General features: G+C 41.7%; 1 protein-coding gene across 4 annotated transcripts; it reads right to left on the bottom strand.

The window, feature by feature from the left end:
- Window positions 1-4480: 4480 nt before the first annotated feature.
- On the bottom strand, window positions 4481-26493 carry LOC115579442 (low-density lipoprotein receptor class A domain-containing protein 4-like). Of its 4 annotated transcripts, XM_030412979.1 has the most exons (4): window positions 25864-25986; window positions 25376-25495; window positions 7665-7816; window positions 4481-6420 (listed from the first exon to the last, which is right to left on the bottom strand). In XM_030412979.1, the coding sequence occupies exons 2-4, from the start codon at window positions 25392-25394 to the stop codon at window positions 5995-5997; spliced, it is 597 nt and encodes a 198-aa protein (XP_030268839.1). In that variant the 5' UTR covers window positions 25395-25495; window positions 25864-25986; the 3' UTR covers window positions 4481-5994. The 4 variants fall into 4 exon arrangements, with proteins under 4 accessions (XP_030268839.1, XP_030268841.1, XP_030268840.1 ...); XM_030412981.1 differs by lacking the exons at window positions 25376-25495; window positions 25864-25986 and adding an exon at window positions 26390-26493; XM_030412980.1 differs by lacking the exon at window positions 25376-25495 and having other exon boundaries at window positions 25864-26337.
- Between the last annotated feature and the right edge of the window lie 1256 nt (window positions 26494-27749).

Genomic DNA, 27749 nt, shown 5'->3' with positions numbered 1-27749 from the left:
GCCGACTAAATCTCATCAAAATGATTGTGCTACCAAATTCATTTACCTTTTTCGAAACATTCCAATTTTGATAAAAAAGATTTTTTTCGGCTTATTGCACAGTAGCATATTATCGTTTATCTGGAACGGTAAACCACATAGAATTAAAAGAAGTGCCCTTCAAAGGCCTAAAAAGCTTGCTGGCCTGGCCCTAACTAATTTTACTTACTTAACTTGCTACATTGGATGGAAAGAGACCAGGCTGGTAGATGTGAGGCCTGGGTGCAAATGAAAAAACCTGTAGTCCGCTTAACCTAAGTTCTGTATTATGTGCCCCAATGCCCCCTCCCCAAAACCAATTTTACTCTAACCCTGTGGTCCATCACTCAATCAGGATCTAGACACAATTTAGAAGACATTTTAAATTGCAGACAACTTCTGTACTCTCCCATTATGAATAATTATATTATTCATTATTATTATTCAACCCTCTCTCTCTGATTCTACCTTTGGAGTTTGGTGCTCAAAGGGCATTAAATCCATCTCTAACTTATACGTGGAGGGCAATTTGGATCATTCGCACAACTCTCCGAACTATTTAACTTACCAAAATGTCACTTTTTTAGATATCTCCAACTTAGGCACTTTGTCCAGAAAAGTATTACTTCCTTTCCAGACCTTCCGACGGATAATATGATCGATCATATTCTCTCATTGTCCCCAGATAGCAAGGGTTTGATTTCCACTCTTTATAACAATATATGTGATATCATTCCTCACTCACTGCAAGATGTTAGGAAATTATGGGAGAATGACCTTGGAGAGGAAATGACAGATGATCAATGGGAGACAGTACTTAAGCTAATACACTCCTCTTCCCCTTGTGCTCGACATAGCCTGATACAACTCAAAGTGTCTTGAGGGCACATTTGACCAAAGCAAGACTGGCGAAAATGTTCCCCAATGTGAATCCTTTATGTCCTTGCTGTAAAGGCCAACCAGCAGATTATATACACATGCTCTGGTCCTGCCCCAAACTCAGCACATTTTGGGCCAGCATCTTTAGTGCCTACAGTAAAATGTTTCAAAAATATAACACTCCCAACCCCAAACGGCCATTATTTGGATTCACCCCTCAAACTCACTCCCTTAAAGGCAAAGCTTGTGTAGTTAGAGCATTCATGTCCCTGATTGCAAGACATTCTTCTTTCCTGGAGGGAGGAAACACCTCCCAAGTTTCCAAGATGGATTAGAGATACTATGCATTTTCTGAAACTTGAGAAAATCGGATACACCCCTAAAGGCTCCCTGCAAAACTTTATGAAGATTTGGACCCCTTTTCTGGAGTATTATAAGAGCTTACAAATACTATTAAATGAGGAATAAAATACCAGTATTAGAGTGAGGCCCCCCCCCCCCCCTTCTTTTATTTTTATTTTTTCTATTTTTTCATTTTTTTAATTTCTCATTTTTATTTAATTATTTTTCATGTATTTATTTATTCATTTTATGTATTATTATGTATGTGTATATATATTCTCCTTTCATTATCATTGTGTGATTTTGCATTATCATTGTACTATATTGCAATCCTTCTGGCATCCTGGGTTGGACCCGAATGGACATTCATTCTTACACAGATTTGGACTCTAAGGGGACAAGTGGGGATGGTTGGGAGAGTTCGGGAGGGGGGTGGACTGGGTACCGTTTACAATTCTAATCAGTTGAATGATGCAGCTTCCCTATTCATGTGGATATTTTTATTTTCAATACATGCTGCAAATGAATACATGGAACTAATGGAAAAATCAATAAAAATTGTTGAAGATAATTATCGGCCTGTATCCAACTTACCATTTCTAAGTACAATCTTGGAAAAACTTGTTTCTAATCAAGTAAATGACTTTTTAATCGCAAACAACATTTTAGAGAGGTGTTAGTCTGGTTTTAGGATGAACCACAATACCTTTTAAAGATTTTAAACGACATCAGGTGCAACTTAGATAACCATTAACTCACAGTCTTGGTACTACTGGATCTAACCTTTGGATCTAGCCTTCGATACAGTATACCATCACGTTTTGTTAAATAGACTGAGGAACCTGGTCGGCCTCTCTGGTACTGTTCTTGACTGCTTCGTTTCTTACCTCACAGATCGACACTTCTTTGTAAGTATGGATACATGTTCCTCAAGAACCCACAAGATAAGTGTGGGGTTCCCCGAGGGTCAATTTTAGGTCCAACTCTTTTTAATCTTTACATGCTTCCCCTTGGGGATGTCAACAGGAGGTACGGCATCAGCTTTCATAGTTATGCCGACGATATGCAACTGTACATCGCCGTGTCTCCTGATGACACAGGGCCTATTGTTGCCCTTTTTAACTGCATTTTAGATATCAAGACATGGATGGCCGCAAATTTCCTACAGCTCAACCAGGACAAAACAGAGGTTTTAGTCATTGGTCCTGAAGGCTAGAAAGAGAAACTTTTACCAAAGTTAAAGGATTTTAAACCATCACAATCTGTAAAAAATCATGGTGTGATTTTTGACTCTGAGCTTAGTTTTATTCCACACATCAAAAATATAACAAAGACAGGTTTTTACCATCTTAAGAATATAGCCAGAGTCCGCACATTTCTCTCTCAGGCCATCACGGAGGTGCTGATGCATGCTTTTTATCTCTTGTCGTTTAGATTACTGTAATGCCCTGCTCTCTGGCCTTCCCAAAAAGAGCATTTAGAATCTAAAATTACTACAAAACTCAGCCGCACGAGTGCTGACAAGGACCAGAGGGCGGGAGCACATTACACCGGTTTTAAAATCGCTGCATTGGCCCCCCTTGCGTTTCAGGATTGATTTTAAGGTTCTTTTACTAGTCTTTAAGTGTCTTAACGGTCTTGGGCTTTCCTACTTATCTGACCTGCTTTTATCCTACTGGCCCCCACGGTCCCTGAGGTCCTCAGGCACTGGCATTTTAACCATACCACAGCCCTATTTTACTGTTTTAATCCTGTCTGTATTTAGCTCCAGTGTTTCCTCATGGAGGCCTGCCAGACTGGGAGTTGTCTGCCGCTGGAGGTGCTGTCCCATGGACGGTGCCCGGCCATGTGTCTTTAGTGACAGCTAGTGTATGTGTGGGTGTGAGTGTGTGGGTCTGTGTGTGTGTGCGTATGTGTCGGAGAATGAGTGTGTATGTATTTGGGTATCTCTCTGTGTATATCTGTGGGGGTGGGAGGGTTGGGTTCCTATGATTTTCTTTTCTTGATTTTCTTTGTTGTTTTTAATCTCTGTTGTGGTTTTTAATCTCTGTGAGGCACTTTGTGCTACTTTCTGTATTAAAAGTACAATAAAAACAAAGATTGATTGATTGATTGATTGATTGATTGGTATAATATGTTGTGATCAGTGATCAGACTTAAACTACATTTAGTTGAATTACATAGTTACAATTTACTGTAACTTGCTGGTAGTAGAACTACATTCATATTGTGTGATGCATCAAGTATTTCAACTACTTTTTGGGTCATTTTTTGTAGTTTAACTACTCAATTTACAAACTACAATTTTCGCCAAAAACATAAAATATTTTTTTATTAAAAAAAAGACCTATATAATATAAATTGTATTTAATTTTTCATTGTAAAAAGGCATGAAACATGCCATGACATGCTAAGCCAACGGTGCCTCTGATTGGTTTGCACTGGCAGCACTCAAATGCTTCACAGAGTGGGTGGGTCTTTGTGCCATGAAGGCAGCCCTCATATGGCACATGCACGTCATGGACAACCTGAAATAATACATTGATTGAAAAACCTGGTCCTTCAGTATATTTAGGTAGTCAGGTGACCTCATTTGGGCACATAATGTTGCTGAACCTAGACCTGACCAACTGAATCAACCCCAGAGCAAATCAAATCAAATCAATAGAGAGTCAGGAAGAGCCACAAAGGAGGATCTCTCTCAGACGGACATACATCTGATACAAATTATATATGTAGTGTGCGGATCCAGGAGGATGACTGAGGAGGCTGGCATCGTCAAGTGGTGCACAAGCAACATGACCTCCAAAATATTATCTTAAGTTTCTATCAAGTTCAATGTCAGGAGATCATATTTCACGAAATTATAACAAGGCATTTGTTCAACCAAAAAACCCAGGTTTTAACAGTGTTTGGTGTCCTTTGAACTGATAATAATGGCAGTGATATCTGTTTTATACTGTGATATTTTCTGAGACTGTTATTCGACTATGAAAATCATATTCCCGGTGCTGCCGAGAGAAGATGTCAGGTGATCCCTAGCTAGAGTGAACCAATGTAAGGCAGCTGGACCTAACCTAATGTGCTGTATAGATCTGTTCACCAACATCCTCAGCATTTCCCTGAGCTTTGCAGTCATCGCTTCATATTTCAAGACCACCACTATCAAACCGGTGCTGAAAAAGTCACTGCTTTGTCAGTGTTTTCTGTTTCCACTTAAAAGAAAGACACAACACAACCATTCACCCTTAAGATTTCTTTAATGTATACATTTTAACCATATCAATGGTCATTTGTGGCTGTTCTACCCACTGGGCAGGGCATGTGCATAATATATTAAGTTATATACAGTACTGTACAGATCAAGACTTAAGAGTCAGACTGCTAAAAGCACCATTGGAAGTGAGGCACAGCGGAGGTGGGGTCTTTAAGTGCAAGTGTTTACTGTGGCCGATGCAATATCAACATCAGGCACAGAGTTAGTTCATATCTATGTTACATGCAAACCCTTCCTGAAAACAAGTCCAGAAACAATGTAAACTGGGAATGACAAGAGCACAACAAACACAGAGACTATCAACTTTCAATATTTTTACTTAACATTTTCATGGAGCTCCTTTAGTGCTTTTAGGTGATATGTTTTATCCTGCGTAAATTCTTCTTAAATATTGACATATATATGTATATATATATATATATATATACATATATACATATATATATATATATACATATACATATATATATATATATATATATATATATATATATATATATATACATATACATATATATATATATATATATATATATATATATATATATATATATACATATATATATATATATATATATATATATATATATATATACGCTCTGCTTCACATTTCCTCAAGCTGCATTATCATATAAAAAAAAAAAAAAAAACATGTTTTCATCCAAAAGCATATCCCACATAACCATGGCTCCATATCGTTAGGACTCAAAAGCATTGAAATAGGGTTTGTCCAGTTTCATTTGATCAACCAAAACAAAGCTGGATTTTGTCGTTCATGTCAAAGTGAAATTAGAAAAAAGGCTCACAATTTAATTTGTGACAATCTGTCTCACTGGAGCAACGTTTGACAAACATGTTAGTGCAACTTCAAATGGGTCGTTCTATGTCAAATCACCAATACCCTCTCAGCTCCCCTCATGGATTTTCTTGAAAAACTCCATTAGTTTCATAGGACCTTGTCAAATACTATAGCTATACTCCAAACACTTATTTAGGTGTCCTTGGGCAAGATACTGAACCCCAAACTGCTCGTGCTGGTTTGCATCTTGCATTACAGCCACCGCTATCAGTGTATGCATGCATTCGTATGCATGAATTACTGTAAGTCGCTTTGGAAAAAAGTGTCTGCTAAATGCCCTAAAATGTAAATGAGTCCAACTATAGAATTTTAAAGGTCCCATGAATTTAGAAGTTTTTCAGGAAAATCAACACTGTAAAAACTTCCATGCAATAAGGAAATTTTTAGCACATAATAAAAGATCTTGCAGCTTAATAGTACCTAAAAAGAGTTCAGTTCTGTAAGGGAGCAGAGCAAAGGTAGACAGACTGCCTTTTCCTCAGGTGAAAGAAAGGACATGTCAGCTCTCCTTGTTCTTTGACCATACTGGATTATTCTGTCAGCTGCTCCTGTTTAAATCAGTAGAGGTTGTTGTGCTTTCACTGCTGGCTGCACCAAACCCACTGTGTGAGCTGCCATGTCATGAGCCATTGTCTGTGGGTAGGGCATTATTGCTGTTTGGCCCAGGGTAGTCCCCCATCACCTCAGTGTAAGAGGGTGGGGGTTCCTCTGTCCTGACATTGCTGTCATTAGTTCCAGAGTTACTGCTGGGGGCCTTCAAACTCTTACTGTGTATATAAACATCTATGAAGTCACCATCGAAGACAGTCCGGTTCGGGGGAGCATGCACAGCAGCTCGTACAAGCTCCAGCTGCTGCTCTGGGTGGCGGAGCTGTAAGCTGCAGTGACCCTTGTAAGGCAGCAGCTCCTCCCCGTCTGACAGGCAGATGATGGGGGGAAGGTTGATGATCTCCTGCTGTAGGTCAGGATAGGTGTGCTGGAGGCGACACAGTTGCTGCTGCTGTATGAATGGTGGCAGGCTACTGTTCAGGTGGCCACACATGACCTGAGTACAGTCAAACACACAGAGCAAAGAAAGCTATTTAAATAACTGAACAAAGGTGATTTAGGTTGGTCACAATAAGGGCTTCTTGGTCTACGGGGCATGCGTAACTTTCCAAGAACTAAGGAATCAAATGAGAGAAACTCATGAACTCAGAAGTATAAGTCTCCTCTTCTGAGGATTTCACAAATGTGTTGGATAGCATATGAATAATGCATAAAAATAAATCATACATATGATGAAATTCTGCTGTCTGAGTGGACATAAAAGAAAGGTGCTTGACATTTATTTGAGAGAATAAATGACATCACCAAAGTGCATTCCTCTCATGATCCAGCAGAGGGAGCCTAACCTGTTTTACACTGTGCAATACATTTATTTGAGGAATGATGAAGCACTCAGTTCTGGTTTTAAACACCAGACAGTCACCAGACTATCTGCGCCTATCTAGCATTACCTTTACATTTAATCCAACACTCTTTACTGAGCACATGAAATGTGACATCATGCTCAACAGGCATTAGTGACCTGACCATGTCTCTGCTGAGTCAGCACACTGTCCATCCACTCAATGCCATCCTGAGAGGCAGACAGAGACAGAGAGACAGGCAGGCAGGCAGACAGACAGACAGACAGACAGACAGACAGACAGGCAGGCAGGCAGGCAGACAGATAGGCAGGCAGAGAGAGAGAGAGAGAGAGAGAGAGAGAGAGAGAGAGAGAAAGAAAGAAAGAAAGAAAGAAAGAAAGAAAGAAAGAAAGAAAGAAAGAAAGAAAGAAAGGATGGAGTCCAGTTACATTAAGTGTGTTTATTACACATGTTGAAATGAATAGCTATTTCGGAGTGATCAAACAGGGAAGTAATATATTACTAAACTCTGACTGGAGGTCATTGTACATTATCACAGGCTGTGATTTGTCTTTTTTATTTGTCAATCTGAGCAGGGCAGTGCATCCCAGAGGGCAGACATTTGGGAGCGGCTGACTAGCCACCAATATGAGGAAAAATAACATTTAAAGATAATGTTCAGATATTGCAACAGAATGTATAGCAACATAGTTCAAATTATTCAAATATGAAATAAGAGTTCTGATACTAAAACTGGATTGAACTGTGAACATAGAGCATAATAATCCAATCAACTATGATTTTTGAGTTTGGTATCTATTTTCTTGGGATGAGCTGACCATTGAAACAAACTCCCAATAATCCCAGCCCATCTTATTGTGGTGTTACTGTCACCTACCATTTGTGTGGCCTGGTCTCTCTGGGTGTGGCTGAGCCGACTGAGGAAGGCTAGGGCTGGCAGCCGATAGTGGTTGAGTAGGCAGATGATGACGACTATCATGAAGGTCATCACCAACAGGATTATTACTATCTGAACAATATCCAGTTCAGCTGCAGATACACAGAGATGGAGAGAGACACGTGAAATTAGAGGAAAGATAGTTTTCACTTATTTCTATGTAACCTCATCAACTGGCACAAGAGGTAAGCCAAACCTGACCCTCCTCCTAACACTTCCCCAAGACTTTTAATCAGTTCATCCCATATTGTGTTGCTTCCAATCCAGGGACACTACAGAGGAAAACAATTTTTTTTCATGCACTGGTCATCTTTGAGATTTTGGGCTATTATGTAGCATAACACATCTTCTTTCATACTAGTGGAAAGAAAAACAACCAAAACACATAGCCTAGATGATTTCTGTTCTGCTCACCCTAATCTCATTCTAGACAATTAAATTGCTTATTCAACTGTTAAATCTCCTGCCTCCATTATATATTGTTATCACAAAATTTGATAACAACAAAAGGATTGAGTAGGCATATTTGATATGCCTACTCAATGATATTGATATTTTGACTATATCTGACTTTTATACTCTCCAATATTGGTAGCAGCCCAAAAGGTCAAGTATCATCTGGACTCTATCAGAAACATCCAGGGACAGGATGTCAGGTCAAATCGATTGACTGATTTGTCTTTTACATTCAGCTCCAGTCTTCTATTAAAGCTCACAGTCTTCCCTTGACTAAGTGTCTTAATACAGCACACCTAAATTTAGATCAGCTCCCAAAGGCCTAGTGGCCTGAATATATTACTTTTTAATAATAAGGTATGCTGGTAAAGGGGTAAACATTTAGTTTCCTTTCCTTTCATCCTAACTCTGTGATGCTCAGAGGCTGAAATTGTGTTCCTCTTCAACTCATTTGGGTCCTTAGTGTTTAGGTATTCAAATGTTAAATAATATCCTTAATCAATAGTCAACTGCTTGACTATCGATTAAGGATACAGGATACTTGAAAAACAAGTATCTGTCATCTGTCATCTTTCTTTGATGTATTTGTATTCTTATTGTTGACAAAGACATTATTAATCAGTGAAATTCTTAATGGCGATTAATCGATTAGTCATTAATCATTAACATCACTAGTAGTGTTGGTTTTGAAACACGATCAGCTGTAAACATCAGAAAACAATAGGCTCACAACAGCTCCACTTGGCATGGTTCACTGGCACAAAGAATGTAAAATGCATGAGGAAACCCAAAATATATATAAACCACTTTAGAGCTGAGGTTGGTAAAATGGAAAGCAAACAAAGGTCGCTCAGCGAAGTCGCGACTCTACTCTGTTCTGGCACCTCAGTGGTGGAACGAGATTTTACCTCGACCTCGCATAGCATGACTTCCCCATGCAGAGACAGTGGACGTGGGAGGGCGACAAGTTAGGAGCAGATACTCATGAGTCAGGTAGAAGATCTTCAAGCTCAAAGGATTGCAAATGAGCAGTGTGGAGGTGAGCGTGGTCGGGGCACGGCTGCAGGAGGAGAGAGAGGTGGAGAGTGCTCAGGAGAGCAGAGCCAGGTGAGTGATTGACAGAGCTGGCACCCAGCTACTAATCACTCACTCCCTTTAAATGCAGTAGCGGCTGGACCTCGGATGGCAGAGGAGTGGGAGACGCGCTGGAGAGCAGCCTGACAGCAGTACGGCTGAGGAGAGCAGGAGGAAGAGCCGAGATGCACGAGCCACGTTCGGCCCGTAACTGTGTAATTGTGTGGGTGAAAGTAATAAAAGAACCCGAAGCCCCAGCACGGTGTATGTGTGCGTGTGTGTAGGCAGGTGGTTCATGCATAAAGAACTCACGGTAGCCTGGGAAAGGGCTACAAGCAGGTATCTGAAGTATACCACATTACTGGTGCTTTTTTCTGATCAACACCACCTACAACTATTTGTGTTTGTACAGTATATTGACCAGAAACTTGGACACACACATGCCTTAATAAGTATCACATTTCATGACAAGTAGTTTTTCACCATATGAATTTGTGTTTTGGTGCATGACAATAAACACAGCTAGTAGAAAATGTAAAGAAAAATAAAGGGCTGGTACTTGAAGTCACAAGCATGAATAGATAAAATGAAAACATCTGTACAGTTTTGTACAGGAATGTCAAAAATGTGTTCACAGTATGCTGAGAACAGTCGAGCTCTGTTCCATAAAAATATCTAATTATGTTGCTCATATATTGCTTTACAGGCTAGAATTCAAGGACTACATTTGGAACAATCACATCAAGTGCTGAACCTTTTCCTTGTTTTGCATTATCCCTAACTTGTTTGAAAATGATAAATGCCTTTTCGTTAAATTTCCAGCATGAACAACCATCCTAATACAATTCTTACACTTTCCATGATGCACTAATAATAACAACTGAAAGGTAATTTATTGAATCTTTTGGAACACATGTAAATGAATAACACTATAAAAATGGTGTACTTTTTATTGTTTAGATTAGTGTTGTCATGATACCAAAATTATGACTTTGGTACAATACCTGCCTAAAATATCTCGATACCGATACTGAAACAATACCACGGCGGAAAACTAGAACATTATCAAAAGTAATGGCAAAAATTTTAGATGACAGAATGTGGTACTTAAAATTATTTATATCTTTTTATTATATATATATTTTTGTAAAAGCTGCTGAGCTTTATAGCTTCTGTATCTGTATCCAAGAGGACAAGAGTCTTCTTGTTTTGTTCATTTGTCTTGTTTGCTCTCAGAGATTACTAAATAACCTGATTTTCCATTAAAAGCTCAGTGCTTGTAGTAGAAAAAAATTAACAGCACATTAACTACAATTTTATTTAGTATAAAAATAATGAACGTAAATGACATTAACTGTAAGTCTGGCAATTCATAAAATGAGACAATACTTTATTCGTCCCACAAAGGGGAAATTTGCAATTTGCATTTCATGTTGATAAAATTCAAACCCTATTATTAGCCTTCAAACTACATTAGTGCACTAAAGTACAACACAAATGACCCAGACCTGGTGGAGGTCTGTGCTCTAATCAGACCATTTTCTAATAACATAAATTACAATATATATTATAAATTATTGACAAAAATGTACATGCTATGATTATATTACTAGTACTGATTGACTTAAAATAGATAATTTATAAGTGGTGTTGCTGATCAGCATACTTGTGAACACCAGCGCATGTTATGGTAAAGTTCAACGTGCGGGACGGTGGTAGGTGGAGAGGGGGAAGGGGGGCGTCAGTCTGAGAGTCTGTGAGAAAGAGTAAGGAAAGTTGTGTGTTGCTGAGAGCTGAGAACGTGTTCGTGTTCCTGAGGCTAAATAAAGCTCACGCAGCAAGGGATCGGCTGAGAGGTGCCGTGGTGAAAATGGCTAACGAGGCCGGCCTGACCCCTTCATCGGCGATTCGCGCCACTCCTCACCGCACCGGAAGTGACCAACGGGCATAGGTTGGCAGCAGACGTGATGGTGCTCTACACCCAGTTGTGGTCTCAGCCGTCAAGACCCCCAAGTACTCCAGTAAATCAGATTGGGAGGCTTTCCTGGCCCAGTTTGAATTGTTAGCACATGCAGAAGGATGGTCAATGGACAATAAGGCGCTGCAGCTGGCTCTGTGCCTAACGGATGATGCACTGTCCTGTCTTCTGCTGCTGAGCCCCAAGGATAGATAAGACTATGGTGCTTTAGTGGGAGCTTTACAGAGGCGGTTTGGACAGTGTTTACAGCCTGAGCTCCTGCGAAATGAACTGAATAACCGGGGCAGAAAGACTGGGGAGCCGCTGCGGGTGTTGGCCAACGACATAGAGAGCCTGACGCGGCGGGCGTATGCTCATATGCCCCCAGGAGTACAGAGTGAGCTGGCACGGGATCAGTTTATCAGGGCCCTCTTCCCCACTGAGTTGCGTGTCCAGGTGCAGCTACAGCACCCCAGACCTTGCAGGCAGCCTTGGAGATGGCTGTGGAGAGGGAGAATGTGTGGGGTGTGGCTGGGGCAAGCTGTCAAGAGAAGAACTCACCTGCTGTAAGGGCTGCAGTGGGGAGCCCCCCAAGCAGAAGAGAGGCCGGCGTGGGTTGATGAAGTAACGGGACTGCTAAGGGCTGTGTCACTACAGACGGCACGCAGAACACGCCCAGGGCCAAGGGTCTGTTGGGGGTGTGGCCAACCGGGACATTTGGTCAGAGAGTGCCCCAACTCACGCCAGGCTCAGGGAAACGGCTCAGGGCCCGCATAGAGTGGGGGGTATGCGGACCCAAACATCAGCCCCATCTGTAACACGGCTGCCACACCCCGCACCACAGTCGGAAGGTGCCCAACATCACAGCCGGGGGAGCCAGGCACCACTTCCCCCCTGTTGGCTGCAGTGAGAGAGATATGGGAGAGGAACTGTAGCAGCCTGGACCCACAGCAGCAGGAACAGCTGTTACAGGTGCTGCTGGAGTTTCGAGACTGTTTTGCTCTAGTGATGAAGAGGTGGGGAGAACTCATCTTTTGCAGCACGAGGTCGACACAGGGGATGCACAGCCTATCAAGTGTCGCCCTCGACGCCTCCCCCTGGCTCACCAGCAGGCTTGTGATGAAGCAGTGGAAAAAATGCTGCAGGCAGACCTCATTGAGCCTTCAGATAGTCCGTGGGCAGCAGCCGTTGTCATGGTCCCTAAGAAAGTTGGCTGGCGGCTCTGCTCGGATTACAGACCAGTGAATGAAGTAACCAAGAAGGATTCATACCCCCTGCCTCGCATTGATAAGTCACTGGACCTGGTCTCAGGGTCCTCCTGGTTCTCATCCCTGGACCTCCGCAGCGGATATTACCAGGTACCCCTCGCAGCTGAGTCCAGGCCCAAGACCGCCTTCTGCACCGGGCGGGGGCTGTGGCAGTTCAAGGTTCTCTGTTTTGGACTGTGTAATGCTCCTGCCACCTTTGCTAGGTTGATGGATAAGGTGCTGGCTGGTGTACCCCGTCAGCAGTGCCTGGTCTATCTTGATGACATACTGGTGCATGGCAGCTCCTTTGAGGCTGCCCTGGGTTTCCTGCAGCTGGTGTTGACAAAAATCAGAGCAGCTGGCCTGAGGCTGCACCCAGGTAAGTGTCACTTCATGCAACGGGAGATGTACTTTCTGGGGCACAAGGTGGGAGGGGAGGGCATCGGCACCATGAAGGAAAAGGTGCAGGCTGTCACTGATTGGCCCAACCCCATCAACCAGAAGCAGCTGAAAAGTTTCTTGGGCTTGGCTTCTTACTATCGGAGGTTTGTACGGGGTTTTGCCTGCACTACCGCACCCCTGTTCCAGCTCCTGCAAAAAGACAGAGACTTTGTATGGACTGAGAAATGTCAGGAGGCGTTCAGTAGCCTGAGCGAGGCTCCAGTGTTGGCCCCACCTGACCCCACCTTGCCTTTCATCCTGGATACAGACGCGAGCGGCGTCGGTGTGGGAGGTGTGCTATCCCAGGTGGGGCAGGAAGGAGAGCGGGTGGTCGCTTACTTCAGCCGAGCATTCACCAAGCATGAGAGGCGATACTGCGTCACCCGCAGGGAGCTCTTGGCGGTGGTACTGTCAATCAGACACTTCAAATATTACCTGTGTGGTTTGTTGTTCAAGGTGCGGACTGACCATTCTGCTCTTCAGTGGCTCATGACATTCAAGGAGCCAGAGGGACAAGTGGCCCGGTGGTTAGAGGAACTCCAGGCTTTCAACTTCAACGATGAGCACCGGGCTGGGGCACCCCACGCAAATGCAGATGCTCTCTCGCGCCGGCCATGTGCAGCGGACGGGTGTTGCTACTGCAAGAAGAGAGAGGTGACGGGTTGGTGGAGAGATTTCACCGCACCTTGGGACAGCAACTGGCTATTCTCACTGCACAACACCAGCGGGACTGGGATGACCATCTGCCCCTGGTGCTCATGGCGTGTCGTTCTGCAGTTCAAGAGACCACATCCTGCACCCCTGCTCTCCTCTTGCTGGGGAGAGAGCTCCACACCCCGGCAGTGGTGGCGTTTGGCCGGCCCCCAGATTTTCTGGACACACCCTCTGGTCCTGAGTATGCCAGGAAGCTTCAGGACCGCCTGGAGTCAGCACACAGTTTTGCACGGGAGCAGCAGCAGAGTGCTGGTGTGAGACAAAAACGGAACTATGATGTGAGGGCTAAAGGGAGACACTTTCTGCTTGGAGAGCTGGTTTGGGTGTACAGCTCTCAGCGTCAGAAGGGCCGGTGTCCTAAGCTGGACAGCCAGTGGGTGGGCCCATGTCGAGTGCTGGAGCGGCTGGGGGAAGTTGTCTACAGGGTGCAGTTGCCTGCTAAGGGAAGAAAGGTGGCACTTCATAGAGACAGACTGGCTCTTTATAGAGGGGGCACTTCCTCACCTGAGCAGCCTGTTTCCATTCGCTCACACCAGGCTCCTTTTCCCCCTTCCCCAGTGGCAGTGGCACCAGTTCCTGTATACCCAGCTCTCCAAGCAGCTCAGCCAAGAAGGCAGAAGAGAGCTCCCAACCGGTTCAGAGACTTTGTTGGTCCCCTGAGTGGGGGAAGTAGTTAAGAGTGAGACCACACCTTCTAGAGAGGGCTAGAATGCGCCCTGGTCTCACTGGAGGGTCCGGTAATCTACCCGGACCTTCCTAGAGTTAGGGAAAAAAAAAATTTGGGTCCAAGGACCAAGGAGAAGCTGCACACAGACACGCTGCCCCGCTTTCACACAAAGTTCATAAAGTCCCGATACTACTAAAACGCGAAAAAGTATTGTAGCGTCCATGGTTAAAATCTATTGGCTGTCAGCCTGAGAGTCTGTGAGAAAGAGTAAGGGAAGTTGTGTGTTGCTGAGAGCTGAGAACGTGATCGTGTATTTCATGTTCCTGAGGCTAAATAAAGCATCTCCTTCAGAGTTATTCCTTGTCTCAGACGTTTCAGTGGAACGTTACAGTATTGTTTTTAACGGCTGGGTATCGCGGTACCTTTCTAATATCGGTTTACCGTGCAACACTAGTTTAGATAATATACAGTACAATAAGCATAAACGCAGGTCAATGTCGGTCAACAGGTTATGCTTGCTGATGCCGGTGCTGTCGCAATTCTCTACTGTTTTGGCAGTGACTGTGCTGCAGAAAGAATAGCACAAATACTTATATGACAGTAAATACTGAGCATGTCCCGATAAGGTTTTTTTTACCCCGATCCGAGTCCTTTAATATTTAGTATCTGCCAATACCGAGTCCTGATCCAGTACTTAGCCTTAACTAATATTTTCCTGCATAGTACAGCTGCATTAAGAAAAAAAGTACCTGCATCCAATCGCTTCCTTAATCTATTTTTTTTATTTTGTTGAAACAAAGTATACTTTCATATGGCTCTTTCCAGAGTGCTAGAGTAAACAGAGTGGCGACACTACCATAGACCTTGTAAAAAATGGTGATGCTTTTTATGGGTTATGGAGCTCGGATTAGTTCCAAACACTGTCATTTGGGCACTGGACCTCATTCACTTCAAATATATTTCCAGAGGTAAGTTGCTTAAATATCGACCTCTTTTGAATTGTCAACAGTCTATATTGTATCAGAGGCCCTTTGTGATGCTTATACTGGTCTTCATTTGTATATTCACAGCGTAATTATCTATATTTTATCTTGGTTGTTACAACCAATTTTCAAGCATTGTCTGCTAGCTAGTTAGTTAGCGCGACTTCGCCAGCTGTGCGCTAGCAACTTTTATATTAATGATGTTTGGTAACTAACAAGCAGGATTTACATGTATTATCAACGGGTTTAATTTATTTTGGCTTTTATTTGCTGAACCTGACCATGTCAGCCATCGTTAGTTGGTTATGTGTGTGATATAAGACTCGTTCTAGATGCTAGCACTAGTAGAAATAAGGGGGCGTTTGTGATAAATATTTCATTTAATTTTTCATCGAAATTTAGGACATTACTAACTTTTCATTATGTGATGTGTTGTTGGCTGCACTTAATCTTTTGTACTGTTCGGTGTTCAGTTTAACATGGTTACTCTCTTTCATGTAGGCTACTGTGCTTTATTTTACGTGGCTGCTGCCGGTGGTCACGCTGGCTGCTGCTTGGCTGCTAATTTGGTCCTTCTCCTGAGTTTTTTTTTTGGTTCTTCATGGTTGCGATGTCATGGATCACCTGCCCCTGGTTTTTGTTTTTCTTGTTCACACACACACGCACACATTCTTGTCTGTCATTTTTTAATCAAAAATACTTTCTTTGAAAACCTTCATTTGTATCAGCCATCCTTACACTGATGTCTCAATAACTGTAACAGGAGTTACAAGTGTTTTGTTATAATAGTTAAATGCTTAAGTTAGTTGGGTTGAGTTACAGCTACCCTTACTGTTACTCTGTGCACCAACCCAGAACCACAGAGAAAAATCTTAATAGCTCTGCACTTACCTATAGACCCAAGCATACTAGCGTAAATTAGTTTTTATTCTGTAATAGTTTTGATAATATGTGTATGGCTTAATCTTAAATATTCTTAGTATTAACATGACCATGTTTCACGTTGTGGTCCTGGGGGTGGCCACTTTCATCAGAAGAAGTGAGCTAGCTGCTAGGTGGATGCTGAATGGACGACGTCAGACCTCTGCTACCACAAAGGTGATGGCTGAATCGGAATTTATAAGCCAAATCACGGGAATCAATACTACAGCCCAGCTGCACTAAAATGAGACATCCATCATCAGATGAATTATATGGAAAAGAAAAGTTAAACATGAACACTAAGCTTTTCCCTCCAAAAATGTAAAAGTTATCTAAGTATACACAGCTTTTCTTTGTCACCCTGCCTCTCAAAATGCCACACTGACATTAACAAAAATGCAATAATGCAATAACAGCCGAAAAAGTACTTGTACTTGTGTGTGTTTTTTTTTTTTTATATTTACTGTTCAATAATGCAATCGCTGCTGTCTGTCCCATAGAAGAACATGACAGCTAGCCTGTGTTTTGGAACTATTGGGGCTTACGACCACGTGACTGCCCCAGCGGCGACATCATAGAGTGTAACAACTCTTTCTCTCTATGGCACTGGCTCTTTCAAGTTTCTTGTTCAAGTGTCAGCGCAACGCAGCCCACGCTTGTTACCTCCATATCATCCATTGCTTTTTTCATATTCCATGAGTTGTCACGTAAAATGACATCGCCCAATCGCTTGTCTATTTCACATGCGTTCAGCATCTCCTAGATTGCCTGTTTTACGTGTTCTGCTGTATGAGACCCACAAAACTTGCGTGCATACGGGCATGTTGTAACTCGAAAGTGGAGTCAATGTAATACAAATTCAAAAACTCCAGGTGACCAAGAAAACCCAGATTTACCACGCAGATGAGCTAGTTATCCAGAGCGATTAATTTAATTACCTTCTCTGTAATGTCTTATCATGCGAAATGCGTAGTGTTAAATGTGGCATTTTTGTTACCCCCTCGCGAAACGGTTGTATTGCAGATGTTACATGTCGCTGTTGGACTGCTTTCTCTTTCTAAATATAAAACATTTCCACACTGCAGACATTTTATCCACGGGTTTGCTTTAACGTTACCCGTACATCTGTGTTCTGTCGCAAATTGTGCTCTGGCTTAAAAAAAAAAAAAAAAAAAAAAATGGGCTTGGGTCCACGTTCAAAATTTCTGATCCCGATCAGTGAAAAAAATGCCCATATCGGCCCCGATCCCAATCCCTAGTAAATATAGCTTTTAAAGGACCTTGAAATATCTTAAAGCCATTTTTATAAGCATTTCTTATAAAACTAGGGAAAAGTATCAAAATCAAATGTGTTCTGAGTTGTTAAATGGTGCCCAGGGTATCCAGGACCCCAAAAACAATATCATTGTTCTACAAAAACTGTCAAAAACTTTGATTTTTTTTGTTTGAGGTATGCCACTGTTCAACAAAACAATACACAACAGAAATGGAAATGATGCACACAGCTGCTAAACATGAAATCTAAACTGCAGGTGATAGTGAGAGTGCTCCAGAGAGATCTCATCCCGCAAGACAAATATTAAAATCTTTAAATCCCCATTAGGTCAAAATCAATGTTTGTTTTTATCACATACATATCTTACTCTATAACCCAACAACATGCCAATATCAGGCCTAACAGTGACAAAACGTTCTTTTGTATAATTGTTTTTTCTTAACTTTTGATGGCTACCACTGGCCTATTCTGTATGTTTTTGTAGAAAAAAAATCATATTGCAAATACACAGACAGATATTCCGCTTGATGATTCATGTGTAGTTGAATAGATCATTCTGGCAAAAAAAAAGTGTTACAGTGAAGAAAACAAGTATTTGAACACCCTGCTATTTTGCAAGTTCTCCCACTTAGAAATCATGGAGGGGTCTGAAATTTTCATGGTAGGTGCATGTCCACTGTGTGAGAGATAATCTAAAAAGAAAAATCCAGAAATCACAATCTATGATTTTTTAACAATTTATTCGTGTGATACAGCTGAAAATAAGTATTTGAACACCTGTCTATCAGCTAGAATTTTGACCCTCAAAGACCTGTTAGTCCGCCTTTAAAAGTCCTCCTCCACTCCACTGTATTATCCTGAATCAGATGCACCTGTGTGAGGTCGTTAGCTGCATAAAGACACCTGTCCACCCCATACAATCAGTAAGACCCAAACATTCAGCATGGCTAAGAGCAAAGAGCTGTCCAAAGACACCAGAGACAAAATTGTACAACTCCACAAGGCTGGAAAGGGCTACGGAGAAATTGCCAAGCAGCTTGGTGAAGAAAGGTCCACTGTTGGAGCAATCATTAGAAAATGGAAGAAGCTAAACATGACGGTCAATCTCAATCGGAGTGGAGCCCCATGCAAGATATCACCTCGTGGGGTCTCAATGATGCTAAGAAAGGTGAGGAATCAGCCCAGAACTACACGGCAGGACTTGGTCAATGACCTGAAAAGAGCTGGGACCACCGTTTCCATGGTCACTGTTGGTAATACACTAAGACGTCATGGTTTGAAATCATGCATGGCACGGAAGGTTCCCCTGCTTAAACCAGCACATGTTAAGGCCCGTCTTAAGTTTGCCAATGACCATTTGGATGATCCAGAGGAGTCATGGGAGAAAGTTTTGTGGTCAGATGAGACCAAAATGGACCTTTTTGGTCATAATTCCACTAAGCGTGTTTGGAGGAAGAAGAATGATGCGTACCATCCCAAGAACACCATCCCTACTGTGAAGCATGGGGGTGGTAGCATCATGCTTTGGGGGTGTTTTTCTGCTCATGGGACAGGACGACTGTACTGTATTAAGGAGAGGATGACTGCAGCCATGTATTGTGAGATTTTGGGGAACAACCTCTTTCCCTCAGTCAGATCATTGAAGATGAGTCGTGGCTGGATCTTCCAACATGAAAATGACCCAAAGCACACAGCCAGGAAAACCAAGGAGTTGCTTCGTAAGAAGCATATCAAGGTTCTGGAGTGGCCTAGCCAGTCTCCAGACCTAAATCCAATTGAAAATCTTTGGAGGGAGCTGAAACTCCGTGTTTCTCAGCGACAGCCCAGAAACCTGACTGATCTAGAGAAGATCTGTGTGGAGGAGTGGGCCAAAATCCCTCCTGCAGTCTGTGCAAACCTGGTGAAGAACTACAGGAAACGTTTGACCTCTGTAATTGCAAACAAAGGCTACTCTACCAAATATTAACGTTGGTGTTCAAATACTTATTTTCAGCTGTATCACACGAATAAATTGTTAGAAAATCATAGATTGTGATTTCTGGATTTTTCTTTTTAGATTATCTCTCACACAGTGGACATGCACCTACCATGAAAACTTCAGACCCCTCCATGATTTCTAAGTGGGAGAACTTGCAAAATAGCAGGGTGTTCAAATACTTATTTTCTTCACTGTATTTCTACTGAAAAAACACACACATTAAAATCATAATGATGTGACGTTTGTTGGGGTCTGTACCAAACACACGTTTTACATCTTGAGAATAGGAAATGTGCATTTGATCCAAATGAAATGACCATCTGCAACAGCCACAGTCATCTGATGTTTTTACCTATATTGTGTCCTCCACTGCTCCTCTTTCATGTGGGGTCCCACAGGGCTCTGTGCTTGGCCCTCTTTTATTTTCTCTCTATCTTTTACCACTTGGTTCCATTCTCAGGAAACATGGCATTTCTTTTCATTGCTATGCGGATGACAGCCATATTTATGTCCCCCTCAAAAAGGCTGATTCCTACTCCGTTAAACCACTGCTAAAGTGTTTACATGACATTAAAGCTTGGATGTCTTTAAATTTTCTGAATTTTAATGAAGAAAAGACAGAAGTCATGGTCTTTGGTGGCACTTCTGTGACCCTCCCCCAAGTTGATCTGTTTTCTCTGGCACAGTATCACAAGCCAATTGTGAACAATCTGGGTGTAAAAATGGACTCAGACCTTAAATTTGACAGCCAGATTAAAGCTGTGGTGAAATCTAGCTTTTTCTAGTTAAGGCAGCTGGCAAAAATCAAACCAGTCCTTCAGAGACAGCAATTTGAGACAGTAATCCACGCCTTTGTGACCACTAGGCTGGATTACTGTAATGCACTATATATCGGGGTTAGCGTGTCCTCCATTGCGCGTCTTCAACTGGTACAAAACGCTGCTGCACGTCTTTTAACTGGCACAAGCAAGTATGAGCACATCTCACCTACTTTAGCTTCACTCCACTGGCTGCCCGTCCATTTTAGGATTAATTTTAAAATTCTTTTATTTGCTTTTAAAGCCTTGAATGGCCTTGCCCCACTGTACCTCTCTGAGCTGCTGCACCCCTACATGCCCAGCCGATCGCTCAGGTCAGCTGACCAGCTGCTCCTGACAGTGCTTAAAGCTAGGCTTAAGCTCAGAGGGGACCGAGCATTTGCCATAGCAGCTCCAAAGCTTTGGAATGGTCTGCTGCTGCACATAAGACAGGCCTCCTCTCTGTCTCATTTTAGAACTCTTCTTAAAACCCACCTCTTTTCTTTGGCTTTTAACACCACGTAGAGTGTTGATTTTATGTGTTTTTTTATGTGATTTTATTTGTTTTATGTGTGCACATGCATATTTTATTTTTTTAATGTACTTATTTATTTATTTATTTAATCTGTTTTATCCTTTTGTGCAGCACTTTGGAAACCTTGTGTTTGTTTAAACTCGTGCTATATAAATAAAGTGGATTGGATTGGATTGGATATTCTCAAAGCATTTGAGATTTGAGATTACAAATAAAAGACATGAAGCTTCTAAAATAATTTACCAACCCTAGCTTTCATAACGTATTCACTTGTCATATGCAAGAAAAAATTGGTGGTGTAATAATTTGTCCTGTAAAATATCGGGGTAAAATCCATAGTCCTTGTTTTGTGCATTGTAATGTTAGGTCAGAACAAACTGGATAAAATGTTTACACAGTATGGTGCAGGAATGATAACAGAGATCAATAACTTTTCAACATACATTTAAAATGTGAATGTTGTATTGATATAGACTCAAAAATATGAAAGTATTCTTTCATTTATCAACATTATTTTCGAGATTTGGAGATAACGCTGGAAATAACAAGCACAAATATGTCTGCAATTTATTTATGTGAACAGGTGCAACCACAACAAAACCTGAAGTAAATATGGCTTCTAAAGTCTGAGATGAATTAAAGCTTTTTGTCTTTATCATTAATATTGATTACACCTATTTATAAATTAAAGTTACAAGTCTGGTTTAAAGCACTTTGAAACAGTAATCCATGCCTTCATTACATCTCGGCTGGATTACTGCAATGCACTTTATTTTGGAGTCAGCCAGTCCTCCCTCACACGTCTCCAGTTAGTCCAGAACGCTGCTGCTCGCCTCTTAACTAAAGCACGTAAGAGGGAGCACATTACTCCCATTCTGGCCTCCCTCCACTGGCTGCCTGTGCATTTTAGAGTTCATTTTAAGATTCTTTTATTTCTTTTTAAATCTTTAAATGGTCTCGCCCCGCCTTACCTCTCTGAGCTCCTCCATCCCTACGCTCCTGCCTGGTGCCTCAGGTCAGCTGACCAGCTGCTCCTGGAGGGACAGAGATCTAAGCAGAAGCTCAGAGGGGAAAGAGTTTTTTCCATTGCCGGTCCCACACTTTGGAACGCCCTCCCGCTCCATATAAGACAAGCCCCCTCACTGTCCATTTTTAAAATGCATCTTAAAACACATTTTTATTCCTCAGCTTTCAACCCAGCATGAGACTCTGCTCTTGTTTTAGTGTTTTATTGTTTTTTGTTTTTATTGTTTTAACATTTTTATTGTTTTATTGTTTTTATTTTTATTCTTTGTTTCCTATGTTTTATGTTTCATGTTCTATTTCTTTTAATGTACAGCACTTTGTCCCAGCTATGGCTGCTTAAAGCGCTTTATAAATAAAGTTGAGTTGAGTTGGTTTTATTTGTGGTTTGAGCAAGGCAATGAAAAATGGAAAAGAAAACACATGGAAAACATGGAGAGTTTGTTCATGTTTGATATCCATATTGTGAACAAAGGCCTACCACTAGCCGTTTTTATACTGGGCAGCAAGCCGCCAATTTGGCTGTCTTTTTTGCAGCTAGGTCCGCGAATTTAGACAGAGGGCGGTAAATTGGGAGTCTGTTTTGGTTGGCAATTTGCCGCCTCGGAGGGTACACTTATTTTCGCCTCAACTGCTATCTAAATCCGACGCGTCAATGTGCCTGCAATTGCTTGAGATGGGTGGAGGTGTTGATGACCTGCACTGTTGTGCTTACAAAAGCCGGGGAGTTTTAAAACCAGGAAACAGCTGATTACTGATTCCATGACTTCATCCGCGGACGTCAAGATGAGCAACTTGACAGCCGCTGAAATTCAGGAGATGCTAGCGTTTCCGCAGTCTTTGTAGCTGTCTTCATTGTCCGCTTGTTGTTGTAGCGGCAAGCTACAAACGGTCACTACTTTCAAATTAAAAGCCCGCCGCTAAGAACCCAGTTCTAAACTCCAATGGGGTGCAATGTAAAGTTCTTATTTTGAAGACATATTCGTTGTTACTGTTCACTGCCCAACTTCGTGCTTCACGTCACGCCACATGTTTACACCTACCCCGGTGGCGAGTTTTGAAAAAGATGGAATATTACGTCTCTCTTTTAGAAAGAAAAGGCGGCACCTTGGAGCAAATGTGCCGCCTTTTCTATCTAAAAAGGGCTACTGTCTCCTGCACAGCATTCACTCCATTTACCGTGAAATACCAAATAATAGCCGGGGCGTTTATTTGTTTCAATCACTTAACAGACCAGGTGTTTATTTGGGACCAGGCGGCAATTTGGGACAGGCATTTAATTCAATAGTTGTGCGTCTTCTGCAAGTGAAGTTGTTGCGGCGGAGGAAACGATTCAGCCAACCAGCACTCGTGGCAAACTCCTTATCTCTGCTGTCACTCACGGTGGCATACATTTGTTTCGCCATCGCCCTGATCATTTTGCGGGACACTCTCTCATGGCGTGCTGGTTTGCTGATAACCCATTACCACATGTTTATCTCAAGCTCCTTGCTAACCTTCTTTCTCCCTCCACCAGGCAGCCTGGCCCTTTTGCTGTCCTCCTTGGACAGACGCTGAAGCTCAGTTTTATTTTTTTGCCAATCTCTCACTCTTTTGGGGTCGACAGAGCGGCTGTCTAGCGGCTGCTTCTCCAGAGTTTGCCTCTGCATATTTTACGACAGAAATTTCAAGTCATACTTTTTATTTTTTTGCTGCACCAGAGCCATGGCGATCATCAATGTGATATTGACTGACAGAAAGCAAGCACAGTACGTGAAAAAGGCAAAGAAGAAAAACGTGCATTGTCAGTGGTCACATCTTCTTCCTTGATTTAAAAAAAACTAGTGCAGTGCCCGTAAGAAAAATGTATTCCTATAGAAAAGTGGGAGGTTAAGTAGCTTTTTCATGGATGGCCAAATGAGGCTGTGTTTGAAGGTGGGACGTCAGGGATATTTAGGTTTGTCGTGAAATCCAATATTCCAGGGTATAATTGGCCGTTTTTGACTATTTTTGATTTTGCCATTATATTTCACCTTAAAAACTATTTACTTGGTGTCATTATTTTCAGCACAACCTCACATGTGTGACTGTGCAGTTATTTTTTTATTTTCACATACTGTATTAACACAATAGACCTAAAATCACAAAAAAACATAAAGTCCGAGTAGAAAAAGTTAGATTTTTTTACTGCGAAACCCACAAATATGTTTAACAAACCATTTTTTATTACTTACAATGCAAATATAAATTGTTGTTTGCTAAATATGTGCATACATTTCAAAAATTTACGAAGTTATATGTAACTATTTACATTTAAATGCAGGCAATGCTCATTCAGCAGTCTCCTCATTGTTTTGACTCATTAAACAAAAAAAACGACTCCACTACACACTAAACACACTACACCAAACACTACATAACACACTAACTATACACTCCAAACACGCTAAATTTCCCAAATCTCTCAACTCTCAATAACGCTGTCTCTACACCGTCCGTCGTTGCCTGTCATTCATCCACCTCCGTCCCACCCACATCTTCCTGTTCCTCAACAACCAAACTTGCTGCTTGGACACTTTCGTGACAAAAGTCCGTTTTTACCGTTTCTTCCTGCACCAGATACAAAGCAAACATGACGTCAATGTTTGCGAAAAAGCGTGGCGGACATTATTTACCCTAAGTCCGGTTTTGGACGTGGTGCGCACGTAGGTACGGTGTGCAGTGATTGGCTCTGGTGCACACGTGACTGTGGTGGCTCCGGTGGATAATGCTCGTGGAATTTGTAAAGCATTCATGAAATAATTTATCAAAGGTATCATTGCAGTCCAAACAAATGCGAAGTCGCACACCCTTGAACCACGCAGCAGCCATGTTAAAAGTCTCAGGTCAGTCTGATCCTGATCCGCAGAGATATTTGAGGCACACATACACAGACAGACAGACAGAGATTCCTTGCTTTTATGGAGAGATAAATAAATTAGACTCTTCATTTATTTGGAACCAGCGGTTATTTATCAAAATATACACCTGCACCCGGCGTTTAAAAGTAACCCTGCAGTTAATTGAAACCCGGCTATTATTTGGTAATTTACGGTAACTGACTGTCCCTTACGATTAACATGCAACATAACAAGTAGCAGGGCTGGTGGGCCAATTAGACAGCACCCACCCCCTCCTGCCTACACTGATGAGAAATAAAAAGTCAAAATAAACTAAAATGGCACTAAGTACAGTGCATACTTTAACTAAGGCCCAACTGCCAACCCCCTTTAATTCAGTCAAGCCAAATCCAGTATCAAATAAAACATTTTTCACTCGGTTCTGCATCATATTGTACTCAGTTACAGATATCAGACCCATGCATAAAGATCCACACATTATTCCTCGAGAAACTAACACAAATTTGGAACAAGCCATATCTCACAATGTTAAAGAAAGTGGGATCAGTATGTTTATCAGGACCCACGCCAAGTTAATGAGTCAAAACCCATCTTCCATCCAAGTTTTTCATGGATATCTGTTCTGAAATTTCACTATACTTATAGAATAGCAAAACATACAATTCAGATGTCTTGTAACTTCAGATTTCCCCATGCATGTTACCATTTGTGACTGGTGCCATCCCACTCGTTACAATGAGCAGCTGTGCTGCAGCCTGTGCTGTCTGGCAGTCAGATGGGGGAAGGAGATGATGTGGGGGAGGGTGGACTTCTCATCATCCACCTGTCCACACAAACAGACAGACAGACTTATAGGGCCAATAACCTGCAGCAATATACCGTCAGTCCCTCAGCAGCTTAACCACTAACAGCCAGGATGTATTTCTTGTCAACCCACATGAAGACATCAGTTTACAGAGACACCCATCACAGTGACAAACACAATCCCAGACAGTGAGGCCGGTCTCACGCAGATACAGGCGTCAGAGTCTGTTCTCAACTCAAATCTACAGCTCCTACAGTGTGTCAATTGTTAGTCCAGCAGCTATTCACTAGCAACATGAGCAGCATTTACAACCGACATCCTTCACGAAGGCTTCACCTCTCCGTAAACTCTCCACATAAATCGGCAAATGCAGCTGAGTGACTTACATATATCCATGCCCTGTTTCTGGGGTCTTGTGTAGTTACAGGAGCAAAAACCATTGGACCTTCTGTTGCTGGAGCTTCCCGGAATGATCTCTTTCGCATGAGTCAAGGAGCCCCAACCGGCTGACGAGGGGCGGAGAGGAGCACGCGATCCAGCAGCCTGTCAGCGCCCACCCCGAGCACACAGCCTACATCACGAACCTGGAGCCCCGTTTGGAACATGGACCCTTATCATCTTAGCATCCTGTCCTACAACCCGACCCGATTTTAACCAGCTTTGCATCAGACTTCTGAGTGATCTGCAGGATCTCTGACTCTGTTTTAGGGCCCGCCTCTTCTCCATCCTGCCCGGGTTGGGGGTGGGGAGCAGTGGCAGACGGTGGTCAGAGGGGGGAGGGCCCAGATCTTGGCCCAGACACAGACGGTGATCATCCAGACACAGTGATCACCCAGACACAGTTATCATCCAGACGCAGTTATCATCCAGACATAGACAGTGATCACCCAGACAGGGGCTGGAAAAGCTTACCTTTTCTGTCAATTCATTCGAACATATCCCCTATTCGCAAGGCTAATATGTCATTGCCAAAGCAATTTTCAGAAGACTCATGCATTGTGTGTGTGTGTGTGTCTGTGAGCAATAACCATGTGCAATAATAACAGAATCATAACAGATACTGTGTACTTGTGTACAGTTTTACGTGTGTGTATATATGTGTATGTACATATATATTTCTATTCTTGCAGTGTTATTTTATATTTATTTACTTATATGTATATTTACATGTATATTTCAAATGTATGTATGTATGAATGTATATTTCTTGCATATATACACTGTAAAAACGGTTGCCTAGATCTAACTCAATAAAAATAAGGCAACATTTCCCAACCAATTTTTGTAAGTTTAGTCAACTAATTGGTTTTTTGAGTGAGGAGAACTTAATAATATGCATTTTGATGTATGCAAAAAGATTAAGTTGCATTTACAGAAAAAGCCAAGAAATTTAGTAAAATCAATGTAAAAAAAGGTCAGCATACTAAACACACAAGACTTAATTAAAATAAGTAACATTTAAATTAAAAAATATTTTTTACTCTATTTTATTAATATTGACCAATTCACTCTTTCTTTCTTTTGAAAATGGAAACGGCTTAAAATAATTAGTTAGCATAATAATAACAAAATCAAGACATATCAAATTCCAACCTTTATTACATTATTACCATATCAAAACAGTGGCAATCAGCTGGACAGTATGAACAGTCAACATCTATATTTAGTGCATAGAATGCATGACCTCAACTTTTTAAAGTGCTGTGTAGAACACCTTCACAGTACAGTTCTTTTTTTAACCGTATACTTAATATTAAAACATTTTCACAAGCCATATCCAAACCGTGTCAATAAGCTGGAGAGTATTAACAGTCAAGAACATCAGTATTCAGTGCATAAAAGAATGCATGACTTCAGCATTTCAAGTTTTACTTAGAACATTCACAGTACAGTTTCCTACTAAAACAATTTAACATCAAGATTATCTGTACTTCTATAACAATTCACAAGCAGAACACCTTCACAGTAGTGTCTTAGTGGGAATATTTTGAAACATTTTAACTTAAACAACTCACAGATCCCTCCTTCTGACCAGCTGGAGCTTCACAGTGGGGCAATTTAGTGTGTATAAAACATTTAAAAAAAAAGACCTGCAGATTATATATATATTTTTTACTGTGTACATATTATTAATAAAACATTTGCACGCCTTCACAGCAGTTTTTTTTGTTTGTTTACCATGTACATAATATAAAAACATCTTCACAAGCCATATCCAAACAGTGGGAATGAGCTGCCCCATATAAACAGTCAAGAACATCTGTATTTAGTG

The sequence above is a fragment of the Sparus aurata genome, chromosome 3, assembly GCF_900880675.1.
Source record: "Sparus aurata chromosome 3, fSpaAur1.1, whole genome shotgun sequence".
Taxonomy (NCBI): Eukaryota; Metazoa; Chordata; class Actinopteri; order Spariformes; family Sparidae; genus Sparus; species Sparus aurata.
The sequence above is the reverse complement of the archived record's forward strand: the minus strand, read 5'-3'. Positions and strand labels throughout refer to the sequence as shown.